We start from the raw sequence: 15584 nt of genomic DNA on the forward strand, positions 1-15584 counted from the left end.
GCTCTGTCTTGTGGAAATACCTGGCAAGAGCGTTGAAGCTGCCATTTAAGTAGTTCTTAATCTGTATCTTCATGTCTTGGCGTGTGCTGTAGGGGAGCAGAGGCGGGTACCTGTGTGTTGGGGAGGGGAATTCAAGTTGTGTGGATTAAAGGTGTGCCTGGTCCCTGTCACTTACAGGTGAGTCGCACCTCACCGTGGCATCCCGTAAGGACACCCAGAACTGAAAGCAGAGCATAAGCAAAAGCGAGTGTGTCAACAAAATCCCATTTCCCCAGACTGTATTTGTGCCCAAAGATGGCTTGTTCCTGACCTGGCTCTTCCTTGTCTCCAGAGCTATAAGCAGCGATAATCCCCTTTATAAGCATAACTTTAATTTCTATGGCAAAGGCATGATGGGATGTTGCAGGATAAAAAGGTGAACTGAAGTGACTGCAATCCTGAATCCTTGTGGCTTGTTAGCGGTGTTGGCTGGTGCTGTGATACCGGAGACGGCGACGCTAACATAGAGCAGCAGTGTTGTCGGGGGCGGTGGCCCGGCAGGAGGCTGTGTTGCTGTGAGCAGCTTGTTTTCACCGAAGGTCTTGCTAGCCCTTAGCAGAACAGCGTGTTATCGTGTGCCTGCTTTTCACAGAACAGCCTGTCCAGATGACTCGCCCTTCCCCGCCTTCTGCCACAAATGGTGAAGTGGCACCACAGAGCTTAGGGAATCTCTAGAATTGGATGTGTGGCCCAAAAGCAGTTTCAAAATTGCAGCTTTTTCTTTCAGTAGCTAGAGCTGACTGTAGACTACTTGTGGGACAGCCCAAGGGTAAAGGAGCAGACTCGGAGCGGGAAGAATACAAGGTCAGGAGGAGTATATAAGATTTGGGAGGCAAGAGGCCTTGCAGGTTTATGTCCTGCTTTCGCTGTGGTTCTTAGTCATGTCCCATGTGTCCTCTGTGGGACAGCATGGAAGGAGTTGTCACAAGTGACTTTAGGACAGCTTGGGGGAGTTGAATGTCGAACCAAGGTGAACAGCGTAGAAAATCCTTCACTCAAAATGGCGAGTCCCGCTGCGATTCGATCTGGTGGGGAAGTGGGTGCAGCGGGGGGGAGGAAGAGGCCGGTCTTCGCCGTGTAAGTCCTGATGCGCTATTCCAGGGTCCCAGCTGCACGGTTTGGCACTAAGTGGGCTGATTAAACCGTGGCACCTTTTTAACAAGTGTGTCCAATGATATGTAAATGCTCTAACAAACTTTATCCTTGGCCATTCAGTACATGGTAGCGGTTGTCGCTAAGATTGTCTCTAACAACGCGTAAGGGCCTGTGCCAGCTCCGGCCCGCTCCATTCAGCGCCGAGTGGAAGCGGCTGTCAATGAGCATTTTATGCAGGAGCAGTTTTAACTCTGGGTTTCAATGGTGGCAGCTTGTGCTTTATGTAAGAATAATGCTGATGGATTTCACGTTTTTCTGCTTCCAAACCAGCCTGTGCACAAGGTATGCCCTTTTCCCTAGCTAGCACTCCCTTCTATTTTTAGCTCGTCGGGAGGGACTGACATTGGGTTTTACACTTCAGTATGGTTTCAGCTAGGAAAAATACTTGTTTTTATGTGAATTTCTGGACAGGTTCGTTTGTTCTACAGTGCTGGAGGTCTGAAAGCATACAGAATTTTCCATTGGTCTAGGGTTGCAGGAGGTTATGCAGATGCTGTTCGTGTCTTGATAATTAAAAGTATGACACGGATTTTGCAAGGCTTGGGGAGGCTGTTTATCTTCTCAGGATATAGTTTTCCAAATATGTGGCTTGCACTTTTGCACCAGGCTCCCAGTCGTCCTCTTGTATAGATATAGATTTATTTCTTGGGATCCTGTCCCTGCATCTGTGGACTGTAAGAAGAGCACATCAGGATTCACGCCAGGAGCTGCAGCCTCCAAGCTTGCTGCATCGCAGGAGGATGCTGGATGATCTCTGAAGTGTATTCTCTCTGAAGTGTATTCTCCACCTCACTGCCAAGATGTCATTCACTGAAAACAATTCAGACAGTTCAAATGTGGATTTATATAACCACTTTATACAATTACTGCAGGCTTGATCCTGTGGAACAGAGCAAGTTTCACCCTTGACTGTGGTTAACTGCCCTGCGTACGGTCCCTGCGAGGCCATGGGCAGGCCGTACTGCTGCTGGGAAAGCGTACGCAGGTCACTTTGTCATACAGTAGCTGGATGTTAGGTGTGAAGCAACTTGGCCTTGGCATCGCACATAGGCAACACAGGTAGAAAATTGCTAAAAGTGTAACCTGCTCTGAGACTTTAGTTTAGAGCCTTACACCTAGTACGTAGTAAATTAGTTGAATTAGTATTTGAAAGGAAAACAAAGCACCAGAAAGGAAGTAGTAATAGTCTAGCATGGTTTCTTCGATGGAAATATCCTGTCATCCCCTCCTTACCTGTTACAATAGCAGTAAATCTGAGAATAAAAGAGAGGTAAGAGGTATGAGCAGGTTAAATATATTTTTACCATGGAATTTTCATAGACTTTGTCAAAAACTCCTGGTAATTATTAGTTTCTCCAGCAGGCCGTCATGAAAAAAACAAGATGTGGGAGGAGAGCAGTGAGGAGGCTCAGGCTTTGCGCTGGGGTGGTGGGGGGAGCAGGCGGATGCCTCGGGAATTCCACGCTGCGGGTGTTATCGCTGACCGCCGACGAGGGAGGACGGCCTGCCTGGTACTAAACGGTACCGCGCGGTTCAGCGCTGACAGCGGGAAGTCGGGGACGTCGGACGGAAAGAATACATCGCCCTGCTCGGGGAGGCTCCGTCTAACCACCTCGCCCGAGGGCGAAAGGGGAGCTGCAGCCAGCGTGAGCTGCTCAGCTAATGCCCTGCTCCCCGCACAGCTTCATAAAAGTACCCAGTGACGGACTGGAGAGGAGGGTGAAAATGGTACCCGTAAGGAATTCCATGATGAAAATCATTAGTTTGTACAAACAACACTGTCTGAAGACAAGCCACTAATTGATAAAAATGTTGTTTGTAATTGTTGAATGAACAATACTGCATTCAGTCTCCAAAAGGGTACTGTAAAATTAGATTGGATACAGAACAAAGTGTCAAGAAAGACTATAAAGCAATGGAGAAACCATCCTAGACAAGATTGGGTTTGTTATTTGGGGGGGGGGGGAAATAGTGTAATGAACTATCTTCTCTCCACACATGCAAATAGTAAATCAGTTGGCAGCTTTTATTCTCTTTCCTTTAGAATTCAATCAGTGAATGTTTGCTGGGATTGGAAGGTATCTAACTGGAACAGAAAGATAAGTGTTTTCACACAGTGCTTTGTACACTGTGGAATTAATTTTCAGATGTCTAACAAAGCTCTGAAGAATTGGAGTGATGTGCAGAAAAGAGTCTTGTTTTGCCTCTTTGTGGCCTCACTCTAGACCTATGCACTCTGATTTTTTTTTTTTTTTAGGCATAATTTATAAACTATGCTGCAGTCTGTGCTTATACATGTCCTGATGCTTTGGGTTTCTGCTTCAGAACTCATTTGTAGGTAATACGATAGCACAATGTAAACATGGGTAACTGTTGGAGGTGATGTTTCTGGCCGGGTAGTTGCTTCCATTTTGCACTGGAAACAGGAATTCTCGTCTCCTCTTTGTTTTGTTTGTTTGTTCTGAAAAACAGAGTGAATTTTTTCCCTAAGCCCATCACTTGGGGGATTGATAGTTTAATAGAGTTTAGGTGCATTTCATTACTGATGTGTCTGTTATGCTGAAAGGACTTGGCTGAAATGTCTGCAGGGTCCTTTAAGACTACAAACAGCCAGCAAAGCTAAACTAATTATTAAAAGCTGGTTTTCTATTCTCAGTCAAAAACCCCAGAGGTGTTCAAAGCTGAATTCACTGTTTAGGCACCTCTTTGAGGAGTTTGGCTGGAAGAAGATGGTGATGAAGGTTGAAGATGCTAACGTTACTTGTATCTTCTTTTGTTGCACTGGTCTCCCTGTTTTTCCCCTCAACGAAGGACACCCTGTATGCATACCCCTGTGGCTCTGACCACACGCCCAGCCCCATGGCCAGCCGGATACCCTTGGAAGCAGCTCCCCTCCTGGAGAAGACAGAAGCCCGCCTGACAGCTGTGGCAGTGAATGTGGAAGATGGCCACACTATTGCTTTTCTGGGAGACAGCAGAGGGAGACTGCACAAGGTACGAGCTGGATGTGGCAAGAAATGGAGGGTAAAACTAACCAGGGATGCTCAGGTGAAGGGAAAAAAGGTTCTCCTTCCCCTCAATCCCTTAAGCAATCAGATTCCTACTAAAGATGATTGCTATCAGATGGCCTCTTCTCATGCTGTCTGTACTGTCTGTTGAGAACATGAATGCTCAAAGCAGTTGTCATGCTGCCCTTGGTTACATCTGCACTGTGCCAGTGTCAGGACTGCTGTGTCGTATGTGGCTCCTGCGGGTATTGCTGAGCACCTGCTTCATGCTCCTGAAGTTGTTGCATTGGGATTTTGATGAGAGGTGGAAACCCTTCCTTGCACACAGCAGCAGTTCCAGGTTGCTCCTGATGTAGGACAGATGCCTCCTGCTCCTACTCTGATACTCCGCCTACATACCAGTGTGACTCTGTCTCTTGCAGGCGTACTTAGGAGCCATGGGAGATACCAGCATATATGCTTCTTTAGCTATCCAGTTAAATAGCATGGTGAGTGGAGACCTGCTATTTGACCAGTTGCAGAAGCACCTCTTCGTCATGACCCAGTCAATGGTAAGAGCAGTAAAATCCCTTCTACAATGAAGTGAAAACATCTGTGGCCCAGTCAACCTGCTGAAGGGGATGGAAGAGGCAGAGAAACAGTGCCCATAGCTAGGCTTGTGCTGGGTGGCACCTGCTTGCCAGGCTGGCATACTGGTAGGGGACTGGCCTTCTGCAAAAGCTGTATGAAGTGTGGGGGAAGTCTTGTTACCCTAAACCATGCCTGTTTGCACATGCCAGTCAGTGATGTATCAGCAGTGGTGGAGGAATATGAACTGCAGGTTACAAAAGGCTGCTTCACTGGGGTAAAGAGAAGGGAGCACAGATCCCTGGGTTCCTCTGTGTCGAGCAAGGACTGTTTAGGTGACAGTGCATCTTCACCTGAGCAGAGGAATATGAGCCTCCTAGGTTCACAAGTAATATGACTCATTTTGGGTTAGCAGCAGATTGTAAAGAGAAAAGGGAGGTTTTGTGTAATTAGAACCGTGGCACGTCTCCTGTTCTTAATCAGTTAGAAGATTAAGCTGTTCTTCTGTAGGCACATAACCTATGGAAAAGAGAAATGTGTGGGAAGTATCTTCAGTTAGCAGAGGTGTGCTCTCGACAGGTAGATAGTAAGTCTTGAAGATGAAGTCAAAATATATAAGGAACACATTAGACATCTTTCCATTGTCTTCTCCTGCCTTCTATAGTTCTACCTCTGGTAGCAGCAGGAAGAGGCATGGGGATTGCTGAAACTTTTGGGGTACCGATATCTGCAGAGTGGAAAATTCAGCTATAGATACCTTATTTAAGAGGAGTTATATAACACTCATATCAACTTCTTGAGCTAGAAAGAAAAGGATCCTCCTAGCAAAGGAAAAGGAGGCCCTGAGTTACTCCATGTCTGAAGGGAAGAGCAAGCTACAAATGAGAGCATACCAGAAAAGGACTCCTTCCTTTCATCCCCCTGTGTGCATTTTGCAGGATTCAGAAATTCTGTAACACTTCAAAGGAGGAGTTAAAATCTGTGAGTGGAAGAAGATTAGGGAAGTCTGAAATATATCCTTAAGAGTAATTGTTCTGTCAATAAAGAATGCAAATAACGAGATGTATTTAGCAAAAGTGTTGGGTTAGGGATTAGAAGATGATGGTTTAATGTAACTGGCAGTGTAGTAGCTGATTAAAGAGGGGGCAAGAGGCTGAAATTAGCAAGGCGGGGGGGTGGCGGGGGGTCAATAAAGCAAAGCAGAAGTGTTCTGCAAGTCAAACTTACCCCTGGATGGCAGGAGGTTATTTTTCCACCTTGATCAAAGCCCGTTGGTCTAATTTCAGTCAAACGATAGTCCTGCCAGGTAGAGTTGGGCAGCAGAGAAGATGCATTCAGAGGCCTCAGCCGGAGCTACCATGTCCAGCTTCGGTCACCTGCATGTCAAGAGAGATTATCTGCCATGACAGAGTCCAGACAAGCAAAAGAGTGAACGGTGGAGGCCTTAAAAGCAGGCAAGACTGAAAGAACTAGTATCCCTAGGTCTAAGGGAGAAGGGAGGAAAAAGGGGGAGGCAGGTGATAACTGAGAGAAGGAAGGAAAGAAGCCTTTCTCCATCATGCTAGTGAGTAAGATATGGAGTCATGGGTTCAGATTTGAAGTAGAGAGATTTAGACGAGGAAATAAGGAAGAATTGCAAATCATGAGGATAGCGACACGCGAATTGCTTTCCAGGGTAGCTTGTGGCTTTTCCATTCTTGGAAAATTTCTGGAATAGATAGGCTAATATGAATAACATATCTAGCAAAAATTTGCCTTGGGAAATGAAATAGATTAAATGGTGAGATTCTTCCCAGATTTATTTTTTGTGATACTTGCAGCCCTTGAAGTAAAGGGTTAATATCCTGTACTAGTGTATGAAGAAATGGAGAGGTGTGATACACAGGTTTCTTTCGTGAGCTTTTTGCTAGATCTGAAACAAATTCTGGAGTTCATTTTTTGAAATGGATGTTAAAATTCTAGTTGTTTCAGGGAGGAATGCTTTAAAACAATTAATGGTTTGAAGAACCCACATCATAATGAGAAATTTAAGAAGCTCAACCTTGTAACCTTGTTTGCCTAAGACAGGGTTGAGGGGTGTGGTATGTATGCAACCAGAAAGACAGAAACTGCTATTCTTTAATCCTTTTTGTTAAAGTGTAGTTTTTAATCACTAAATAAGGTCTCCTTTTCACAGAAAAAGTCAAGGATAATCTATGTTATAGCAATGCCTTTGTTTTAGGTTTGCCTCAGTGCCTCTGTAGAAACTGATATTTAAGTGCTTTCCGTCAATATGTGAAACAGCCATTCACAAAGGCTCTGGAAACTTGTTCCTTTTTTCTTTAGTTTTAAGCAGTATTGGGAATTACTACAAAGTTGTAGTAGCATCAGGATAATAGAACTTGTTAGCTGGGCAGAAGTCATAGCATTGGAACCTGCTTTTTGTGTGCTGTTTTCACTAATTTCTTTTTCCGACAGGTCGTAAAGGTTCCGATATTGGAGTGTTCCCTGTACTCAGACTGTGAATCCTGTCTGACACTGAAAGATCCTTACTGTGGCTGGTGTGTCCTTCAGGGACGGTAAGATAGATCCCTGATTACTTGCAAGGTTTTTGAAGGGATGGTGCTTAGGGAATGTGTCTACTTACTCTCTTCCATTTCTGTATCTGTCTCTCTCTGTATGTCTGTGTGTCTGGATTTGGTCTATTTTTGGCTTCTTTATGTGATATGCTTGGCCTACAGATTCACTCTCTCTAACTTACCATTCTTCTATCTGCCTCCCTAAAGCATTGCCACCACCAGCCACAGTTGCACTTCTCTTTCCAGAACACAGTATCTTTCTGTTGCTTTCTGGGTCTTTGGTCACCACTCACCATGCTCCCCTACAGTGGATTTCTGCCTGGTTTCAGTCTGGCTGCAGCTTGAACTACCTCATTTCAAGTACAGAGGAACTATCTTGGCTCTTCTGCTGATGTCACTTTCTTATTTAGCGCTCTTCACTGCTTACTCACTGACATTGCTTAATAAGACATGGTTTATTCCAGTGTGTACGTCTGCTTGCTGACTGTCTCCCAGGGAGATGCCATAGGAACTAGTTTATGGCCCTTGAGGCCCAGTGAATGCCTACTCATCTGTATGTACTGGCAAAAGTTCATCCTGTTATAGATGGTGGTGGGAGGCTGGGACTTCTGTGGCTTGTGCAGTGGGCTCCCTGACCCTCCAGCAAGGTTTCTGAAGGCCAGTGTCAACTTGGAAGCGAAAGAACAAGTGTCCTGTTTTAGGCTGTGCAGACCTCCCATAGGGCTTCTTGCTATTTCTCTGCAGGTGCAGCCGTCGCTCTGAGTGCTTGCGATCCAGGCTGAGTGAGCAGTGGCTCTGGAGCTTTAACTCTACACAGCAGTGCCTGTCCATCCAGTCACTAACTCCAGCCAATATCAGCAGAGAGGAAAAGAGAAATGTGAGCAATGGTGATCCTCTATGATGATGCTCAAGCATGTAGAAGGTCCCCTGCAAGCTCTGAGGAGTCACAAGTCCTCCTGTTGCTTTCAGGGGTGTATCAAATTGCTAAGCCTTCAAGCACATTTTGTCTATCTCACATAAGGAGCTTACATGATCTAGCTTTCTCAGGAGATAATTTCATTGTTCATCTAAAGCTATAGGTCTTTGTCCTGCTAATAGGAAGTTATTAAGTATTTTGCACTATTTGGCTACTTGGATGGGATCTCTCCTTGGCTTGATTTGTATAAGGTGCCCTTCTCTGAGGGTTCAGAGTATTTCTGACACTCATTGTCAGAAAGCTCTGGAAGAAGCTACCTAAAGTTACAGCTTCAGTCTGGTATCAGATTGCTGGCAGAAAAGCTAACAAGATGCTGCAATGTTTTGAAGTCTGTCAGTTTGTCAGGAGGTGGTGAGAACCTGCCTTCATTTGGAGACTTGAGCAAAGGGGGAGATTTTGCTGATGAATGAGCAAGTTTGGTTTGGGAATGGCAAGGCATGATGGACGGAGCAGCCAGGCCTAGGAGGCATAATAGAAAAATGTATAGGTATATGGATGACTTCTTTCTGGCATTCTTACTATGAAAAAGTAGAACCCCAAATTGTATGAAATAAGAATATCTTAGGGGGCAAATAATTTATGGGACGTTATTGAATTGGTAGATATTCCTGGCTATCTCGGATTTACCATCTCTACGTGAGGAAGAATTTTACTCATGCTACTTTGAAGATTATGAAAGCCCAGCAGTTCTGACAGAGTCAGGAATCATGTGCCCCTCGCCAGATCCCAGCCAAGCACCAGCTTTGCCAACTGGAGCAGGTCAGTGAAATGCTTTAAATGGAGTGTGATAGCTCTGATAACATTGTCGGGAGAAAGTACCTTTCAGATCCATCAGACTGCCAGAGTTAAGTCATGAATGTATATGGTCTATCAGCAGGTGTTCATTTCATTCTGTCATAATATGTTTGCTTTCTACTTGTGTCGCACGCATCCTGTGCTATTCTGGGCTGTTGCCAGGTTCCAGTGCCAAATTCTGGTAGTTGGAAAGGAGGTTCTGCTTGAAGAGTTATATGCAAATCTGAATATGATCTGAAATACAGTTTAGAGTGGTGGCTGGTTTGGCAGCCTTGTCAAAAATCTGGGCATAGGACTATCTTGCGCACATGTGCGTGCTCTCTCTCTCTTTTTCTTTTTATATTTAAAAAATGGGTTAGTGTTTAAAACCAAACAGAACACAAATGTTTTCAAAACCCACATAGTAGTGGGACAAGGAAGTACTTGTAAGGAAAGGCTAGACGAGAACCATGGTCCTAGGAGAGATTAGAAATGAATCTGCAATGCAGCATATACTCAGAAAATGCACTGTCAGCCTTCTATTAGTGTGACAAGTAACTGACTGGGCATGCCTGATTGGCCACTCTAAGACTAAACACACCCGGAAGGTTCTCACTCAGTTTGTTGTCTTTGCATTGGATTTTGCAGTACTTAACCTGTCAATATGAGTACCGATGAGCTGATCTCTTCAGAGAATGTGTTCATCTGAAATAAAAGGCAGGTAAAGGTTGGGAAGCATTCCACAAGATTCATCTAAATGGCTAAACAGTTTTTCCGTGTCACTGCAGCTGGCGAAAAGGTCTGAAAGGTCCTCCATGGACGTAACATGACTGCTGAAGTTAGCTAGCTCAGTCATTCAATCTCAGACTCCTTGATTTTCAATGATACTTGCCTGTTGGCTTTTCACACTGCCCCAGTCTGGAAAGAACCAACTAAGCCTCCATTCAAGGTGGATAGGCACAGAGGAAAAACGTTTCATGCACTGCCATTGTAGCAGAGTGGATGGGATTGGCTTCAACCATTTGGTTGTGCAAAAGTGAGCCTGATTTTGGGCACAGCTGTGAAAGTCAGGGTAAAGCCACAGGCTAGTTCCCGCTCCTCCAAGTTTCAGATACTCTCATCGGCGCCTTTGTAAGCCAGCCTTGCTCTTACTCCAAGTCTTCACAGATGCTTTACCTATGCTGTTTTCATGTTGCTTCTCTGAGGCTTAGCAAGCTGCTTCTGCTTTCTGCCTAAACTTATCCATGGATGGTTTGTGTCCATTTGATCTCATCTATGTTATTGTTTTGCTTCAACAGCTCTTCTGCCATCCAAGGACTTATGGCCAGGCATTCTTTGCATGGAGTTCTGCTATTTTAACTGTGCCAACTTTTTCTTCGTGTTCTTTTGTTATGTAGGTTTCCTCTTTCCTTCACTGTCTTTGTAGCCCTTCTTGGCACTACTTCAGTGGTCTCTACTAAGATGAATTGAAGCTAGTAATGAGAATCGTACACTGTTTTTTAAATGAGGTCTCATCAGGGCCTCAGGCAAAGGCACTGGAACTTTCCCATTCCTATTTGAAATACCTTTCCCAGATCACTGAAATACTTGGTGGGGAGTTTTTTGGGTTTTTTTTTTTTGTTTGTTTGTTTTTTCTCCCAGCTTTGCTTTAAGGCTTGTTTTTACCAAGTCATGTGTCATTTCAAGCTGATGAGCTCCAAGTCAGTAGCATAAACCCTTTCTCTTAGTTTGCAAGCACTCATCCTTGTCTTCTGCATTGTTGAATAGCATTATTGGCAGTCATGGGAAATAATGGCATTCTTGGGGAAAGGAATATTTATAAATGTGGTGTCATAGCCCTGAAATCCTGGGAGGTATTGGCCTCTCCACTGCTGCTAAATACCATCACCTCAAAAACAGTAGCGGAAGTTGGCAATACTGTGGTGTCTTTTGCCTCCAGCCACAGGTGACACCGGTCCATTTTCCTAGTTGTGGTTTTTCATATGCACGTTATCAGCTGTTTTACTAGCATACTGCTTCACTTGCCCTTCTACCAGGAACCCAGCTTAGGCCTGACTGATTCTCCACCAGACAAGATAGCTGCTTTGTTGTGGTCCGAACATTTGCAAATGAATGGATCTTACCTGCAAGAGAAGGCCTGAACTCTGAGAGGAAAGATGGGCAAGCTTCTTACTCCTATAGCAAATTGTCTTGGAGAAATGGCAGTTCCTGGAGCCCAGCAGAGCATGTAATATGTTCTCATTAATTAGAGAACTAACATCTGACTCTAGGGTCAGGGGGCGCTTGTCTGGATCAAGTTTTTTTGTTTTTTTTTTTTTTTTTTTTTTTTTTTTTTTTTTTTTTAAAGTATTGTTATATGTAAAACATCTCCTTCAGGCTCATGCTATCAGCTCTATCTTCAAGTTATGACTATCTCAGCAGTTATCCATCTGTCACAAAACAGTGATAGTCTTCCTCCAGAGAGAAAGAGGCTATCCTGAGGATGGAGCTAACATGAGACCTCAATCTGAAGCAGATAAAAGCCTTCAGTTATTGAAGCTGATTACAAGTTTTGTAAACTCCTTCACTTACCCACTTAGTCTAGACATATAACAAGGCTCTCATGGTGATGGCAGCATGTGAAGTGCATGTCAGTTCTAAGGGCTTGGTTTTAATTTGACTGACAAGGGAAAGCAATCAGCTTTGAGCCTGGAATGTTGCTTCTTCCTGTAATACAGAGATGACAGTGGAATTACAGCAGATAAACATGGGGGGATCTTTGGAACCATCTTCCTTCCCACAAGCTGGCAAGAGTCATCATAAACTATTCCTGACAGACTTGTCCAGCCTGTTTTTAGTGTCCATAGGATCATCCAGGATTGAAGATGCTACAAGCATGCAAGGGAATCTACCTCTACGTTTGATAGTGTCTTTACAGACTTCTAGCGGCTCCATTTCTGAGAAATTTTTATTTTTGCTTTCAGATCATGTCACCATAAAGCTTGTAGTGCGTTTCCATGACATCTTCATTGCCTCTGTGGACTTCTCTTTCTATGACTGTGCTGCTGTTGCCCTGCTATGGAAATCAGCACCGTGAGCACCTGGGTCTTTATCTCTAGTTATGGGGAGGGTCACTGTCCCCTCCTGGGTCATGTTAGTGGCTGCTTTTCTATTGCTTCCAGGTGCCAGAAGTGTGTGAGCAGTCCCTGGAGATGTAACTGGTGCATCCAGCAGCACCTCTGCACCCACAAAGCAGCCTGTGAGGAAGGAACCATTATCTACAATGAAAGGGTGCGTCTCCTGGTCAGTCCTATGTGCTAACAGCCTCCTTGTGTCCCAGTGTGTCAGATATCTTCTCAAGTAAAATAGCAGCTCTTTCATGCACGGAGCTGAGCTGCTGGAGCAGATCTTCCCCTTGATGTGACACGAGGCTCCATGCGCCCACACTGGTATAAGGCCTTGCTAGGTTTCAGGGAGGTGCCATCAGATGAGGCAGGTCACTCCTCTCCCTGGGTCATCCAGCCTGGGCTCTCAAGGTGAAGGACTAGCCTGCAGGGAGCTGTGAGTGGGGAGGCAGAGCAGCTGCATTTGTGGCAGCCGCAGGTCACTTTGCCGTGTTGTGAGGGGTGAAGGCAGGCAGACCTCCCTCGGAGCGGAGGCGAGTGCAGGCATCTCTGTGGGAAGCAGGAATGTTGCTGAATCTTTCACACTGTGAGCACTGCCTGGTCCTGTTCCAAGGCAGGTGCTGTGACATGTAGTCCTCCTCGCTGAAATCCAGTGGGTGAAGCAGCCTGTCATAAACCTTGCTGCGGGAAGGAATAATCTGTTTTCTCTTTGGGCTTTTTTTCTGTTTATTTTTTTGTCTTCTCACTCCACCATGTTGTTTTTTCTAGGCCCAGCTTCCAACCTCAAGTCTGTTTCCTTCTTCAGCAGCTCCCTCCAGCAAGTCCTCTACCATAGCCCCAACGGCAGCCACAAAACCTGTCACTCCTCCTGTGCGTGTGGTGCTGAGCACTGTGCCCCCCACAGAGCCTGTCCCCATCACACCTTCCACAGTCTCGGATACGACAACTGAGCCCACAGGGACCCTCAGCTACACATACTCGACTCTCTCATCTGAAGCTGCCTCTCTCCAAGCCTCCACAGAATCTCCCCTGCCACCACCAGCGGACAAACCTGCTGTCACAGTGCCGGACACAACTTCCCCTGCTGCATCAGTCCTCACCAGCCCATCGAAGCCTCTGGATCTCACAGCCCTGCCCACCTCTGAGACCAGAGCCACTGCCCGGGAGCCATGGCCCACCAACCCACCCACCACCGTGGTGGGTAGTCCTCTGCACACATCTGTGGCAGCAGTAACGTCTTCTCCTCATGTCACCAGTTTCACGTGGCCTCCCAGTTCTGTTCCTACCACAGCGGTCCTGACATCTGCCAGCCCATCTCCCCAAACCCACAGCCATAAGCCAGGGGTCCCTGTTGCCTCTGATGACTCTCCCAGAGAGCTGGGAACTAAACTGCCTGCCTCAGACCTCCCACCGTCAGCTCCCCCAGACTGGCTGCTGGGGGAAGGCACAGAGCTTCAGGACACAGAGGACTGGATGGATTTGCTGCAGGCTGAGAATGACACATCTCCCTTCTCTGCTTCTACTCTTCTGTCGGGCGATGGTGATTCCTCAGAAAGAGATGCCCCTGACTTTCCCAGGATCCTCCATCCTGACCTCGACTATCAGTATGATGCCCCTGGGTTTTGGGAGGAGGTAAATTGCTGGGCTTTGGAGTCCACAATCTAAGGCTGTAACACTTTAAAATTTCGGTACAAATTGCTGATCTAGTACGTTTCAGCACACAGGAGAGGTTGTGCTCTTCTAGAGGAGAGAAGCTGGCAGCTATAATGTGCAGGGTGAGAAGTGGCACCCTGAGAAAGAAAAATGTGTGGGAAGAGGTTCCAAGGTTTTGTAGAAATGCTGCTGGCCTGGAGGTGACAGCTGCTGTGATGTCTGGCATGTTCACAGCTTTCTGCTGTTCACTTCAGGCTCCTGCTTTGCTTTCTGTAACCCTGCAGTAAAGAAGCACAGCTTCCTGTTCTTGTTTCTCTGTTGGCCTGTTAGGTTCTGATTCCCTCTGTCAGAGCCGTGGAAGTCCCTTTCTCTACAGGTTTGTTTCTTTTCAGAATGAAGAGCTTAGCTGGGGTCCTGATGCATGTCCCTGTGTGCAAGGAATCCAGGGATCTTCGCTGTTTCCAGTCAATGTGGCGAGGAAGATAACTCTGCTGGGAAAGAACTTCCACCTCTATCAGGTAGGCAGCTGCTATCTCCCATTAGCATTGAGAAACTGTCGTAGAACAGAGCACTCTTTGGGCAACCTGTCTACTGGGCTGCTAAAAATAGTTGTAAGAGGTGATTGGGCTCTGCCTAGGTTTTTCCTGCTGGAGAAATAGCAGATCTATAGATAAGGAATTACATAGTTAGACTTATTGGTGGGTAGGAGGGCAGCCAGGGAGGAGAGTACAGGTGTGGGCCAACCTGTCAGAAATGATCTGCATGTGTTAGCATTAAATTGCACCTATGCTGTACTGCAAGTGATAATTTTTGGAGTAACTTCCTGCTGAATGTCTGCTGATATTCGTGTCTCCATAAGCTGAAGATAAGTCATCTGTTCCTTTTCCTTTCTGGCCTCCTAATGTTGATGTGGCTATTCCTGTCGTACCTGAAACTTCTGCAGTGGGGAAAACCAGCCCTTGAAAGCTACATTCCTTGGGTGTGACTCTGATAAAAATTCTGCTTGCTTCTCAAGACAGAAGACTGATTTAGTAACTTCTTACAAATGACCACCTTGGATCATGCATCCCACAGACTAATTGTTACTTTATATGTTAAACCTGATATATTACATTGCACAGAGGAGCAGAGCTGGTTACAGATGCATATCTATCTATTTTACAGGAATTGTCTAAGCAATTCAGTAGAAAGCTTATAGGAGAGAAGAGAAAAATACCCTTAGTGTTTTTGAGGTGCACTGCCCTGGTCTGCACACTTTACTCTTCATTTCCTAGCTAGTCTCTCGCAGACCTGTACAGGCGTAACCTTATAGTCCCACTGGTTTTTCTTTAATTCTTCCTCCTGTGCTGAGTTCTCCCCACACTGATATTCACACGCTCCCTTCTAGGTGTTTTGTTTTGTGTTGATTTGATTCCTTTCAAACATGGAGGCAGTGAGAGCTTGGAAAGCCCTTCAATATAGCATATGAATGGCATAACGAAGGGAAGGAGAGGAGCATACTGCCTGCGCAGTAAGCAGCATGGTACAAGGTACCGAACTGCAGAGGCAGGAGCCCACTGTCATGCACCAGGAAGCTCCATGTGACTGAGAAATGGTGCTGTAAGCATCTTCCCATCTACAGGACCAGCAGTGGGACTATGAGTGTGTCCTGAACTTGGAGGGAAGGACAGTGGTGATGGATGCTTATGTGGAAGGGGAAGAAACAAACCAGTCCCTCTGTTATATCACATGTCAGCTGCACCAGGTGAGT

The 15584-nt window shown here is 45.8% G+C and overlaps 1 protein-coding gene across 4 annotated transcripts in view; it reads left to right on the forward strand.

Annotated features, from left to right (window-relative positions):
• Positions 1-15584, forward strand: part of PLXNB1 (plexin B1) — an 87560-nt gene that overhangs the window by 44448 nt on the left and 27528 nt on the right. For all 4 annotated transcript variants that reach the window (XM_064519010.1, XM_064519012.1, XM_064519009.1 and 1 more), the window contains 10 exons: positions 4006-4188; positions 4625-4753; positions 7227-7327; positions 8072-8204; positions 8906-9062; positions 12041-12149; positions 12239-12347; positions 12950-13813; positions 14227-14352; positions 15456-15578. In XM_064519010.1, the coding sequence (XP_064375080.1) occupies positions 4006-4188; positions 4625-4753; positions 7227-7327; positions 8072-8204; positions 8906-9062; positions 12041-12149; positions 12239-12347; positions 12950-13813; positions 14227-14352; positions 15456-15578 (2034 nt within the window). The remainder of the gene's footprint in view (positions 1-4005; positions 4189-4624; positions 4754-7226; positions 7328-8071; positions 8205-8905; positions 9063-12040; positions 12150-12238; positions 12348-12949; positions 13814-14226; positions 14353-15455; positions 15579-15584) is intronic.

This window comes from Dromaius novaehollandiae, chromosome 12, assembly GCF_036370855.1.
Source record: "Dromaius novaehollandiae isolate bDroNov1 chromosome 12, bDroNov1.hap1, whole genome shotgun sequence".
NCBI lineage: Eukaryota > Metazoa > Chordata > Aves > Casuariiformes > Dromaiidae > Dromaius > Dromaius novaehollandiae.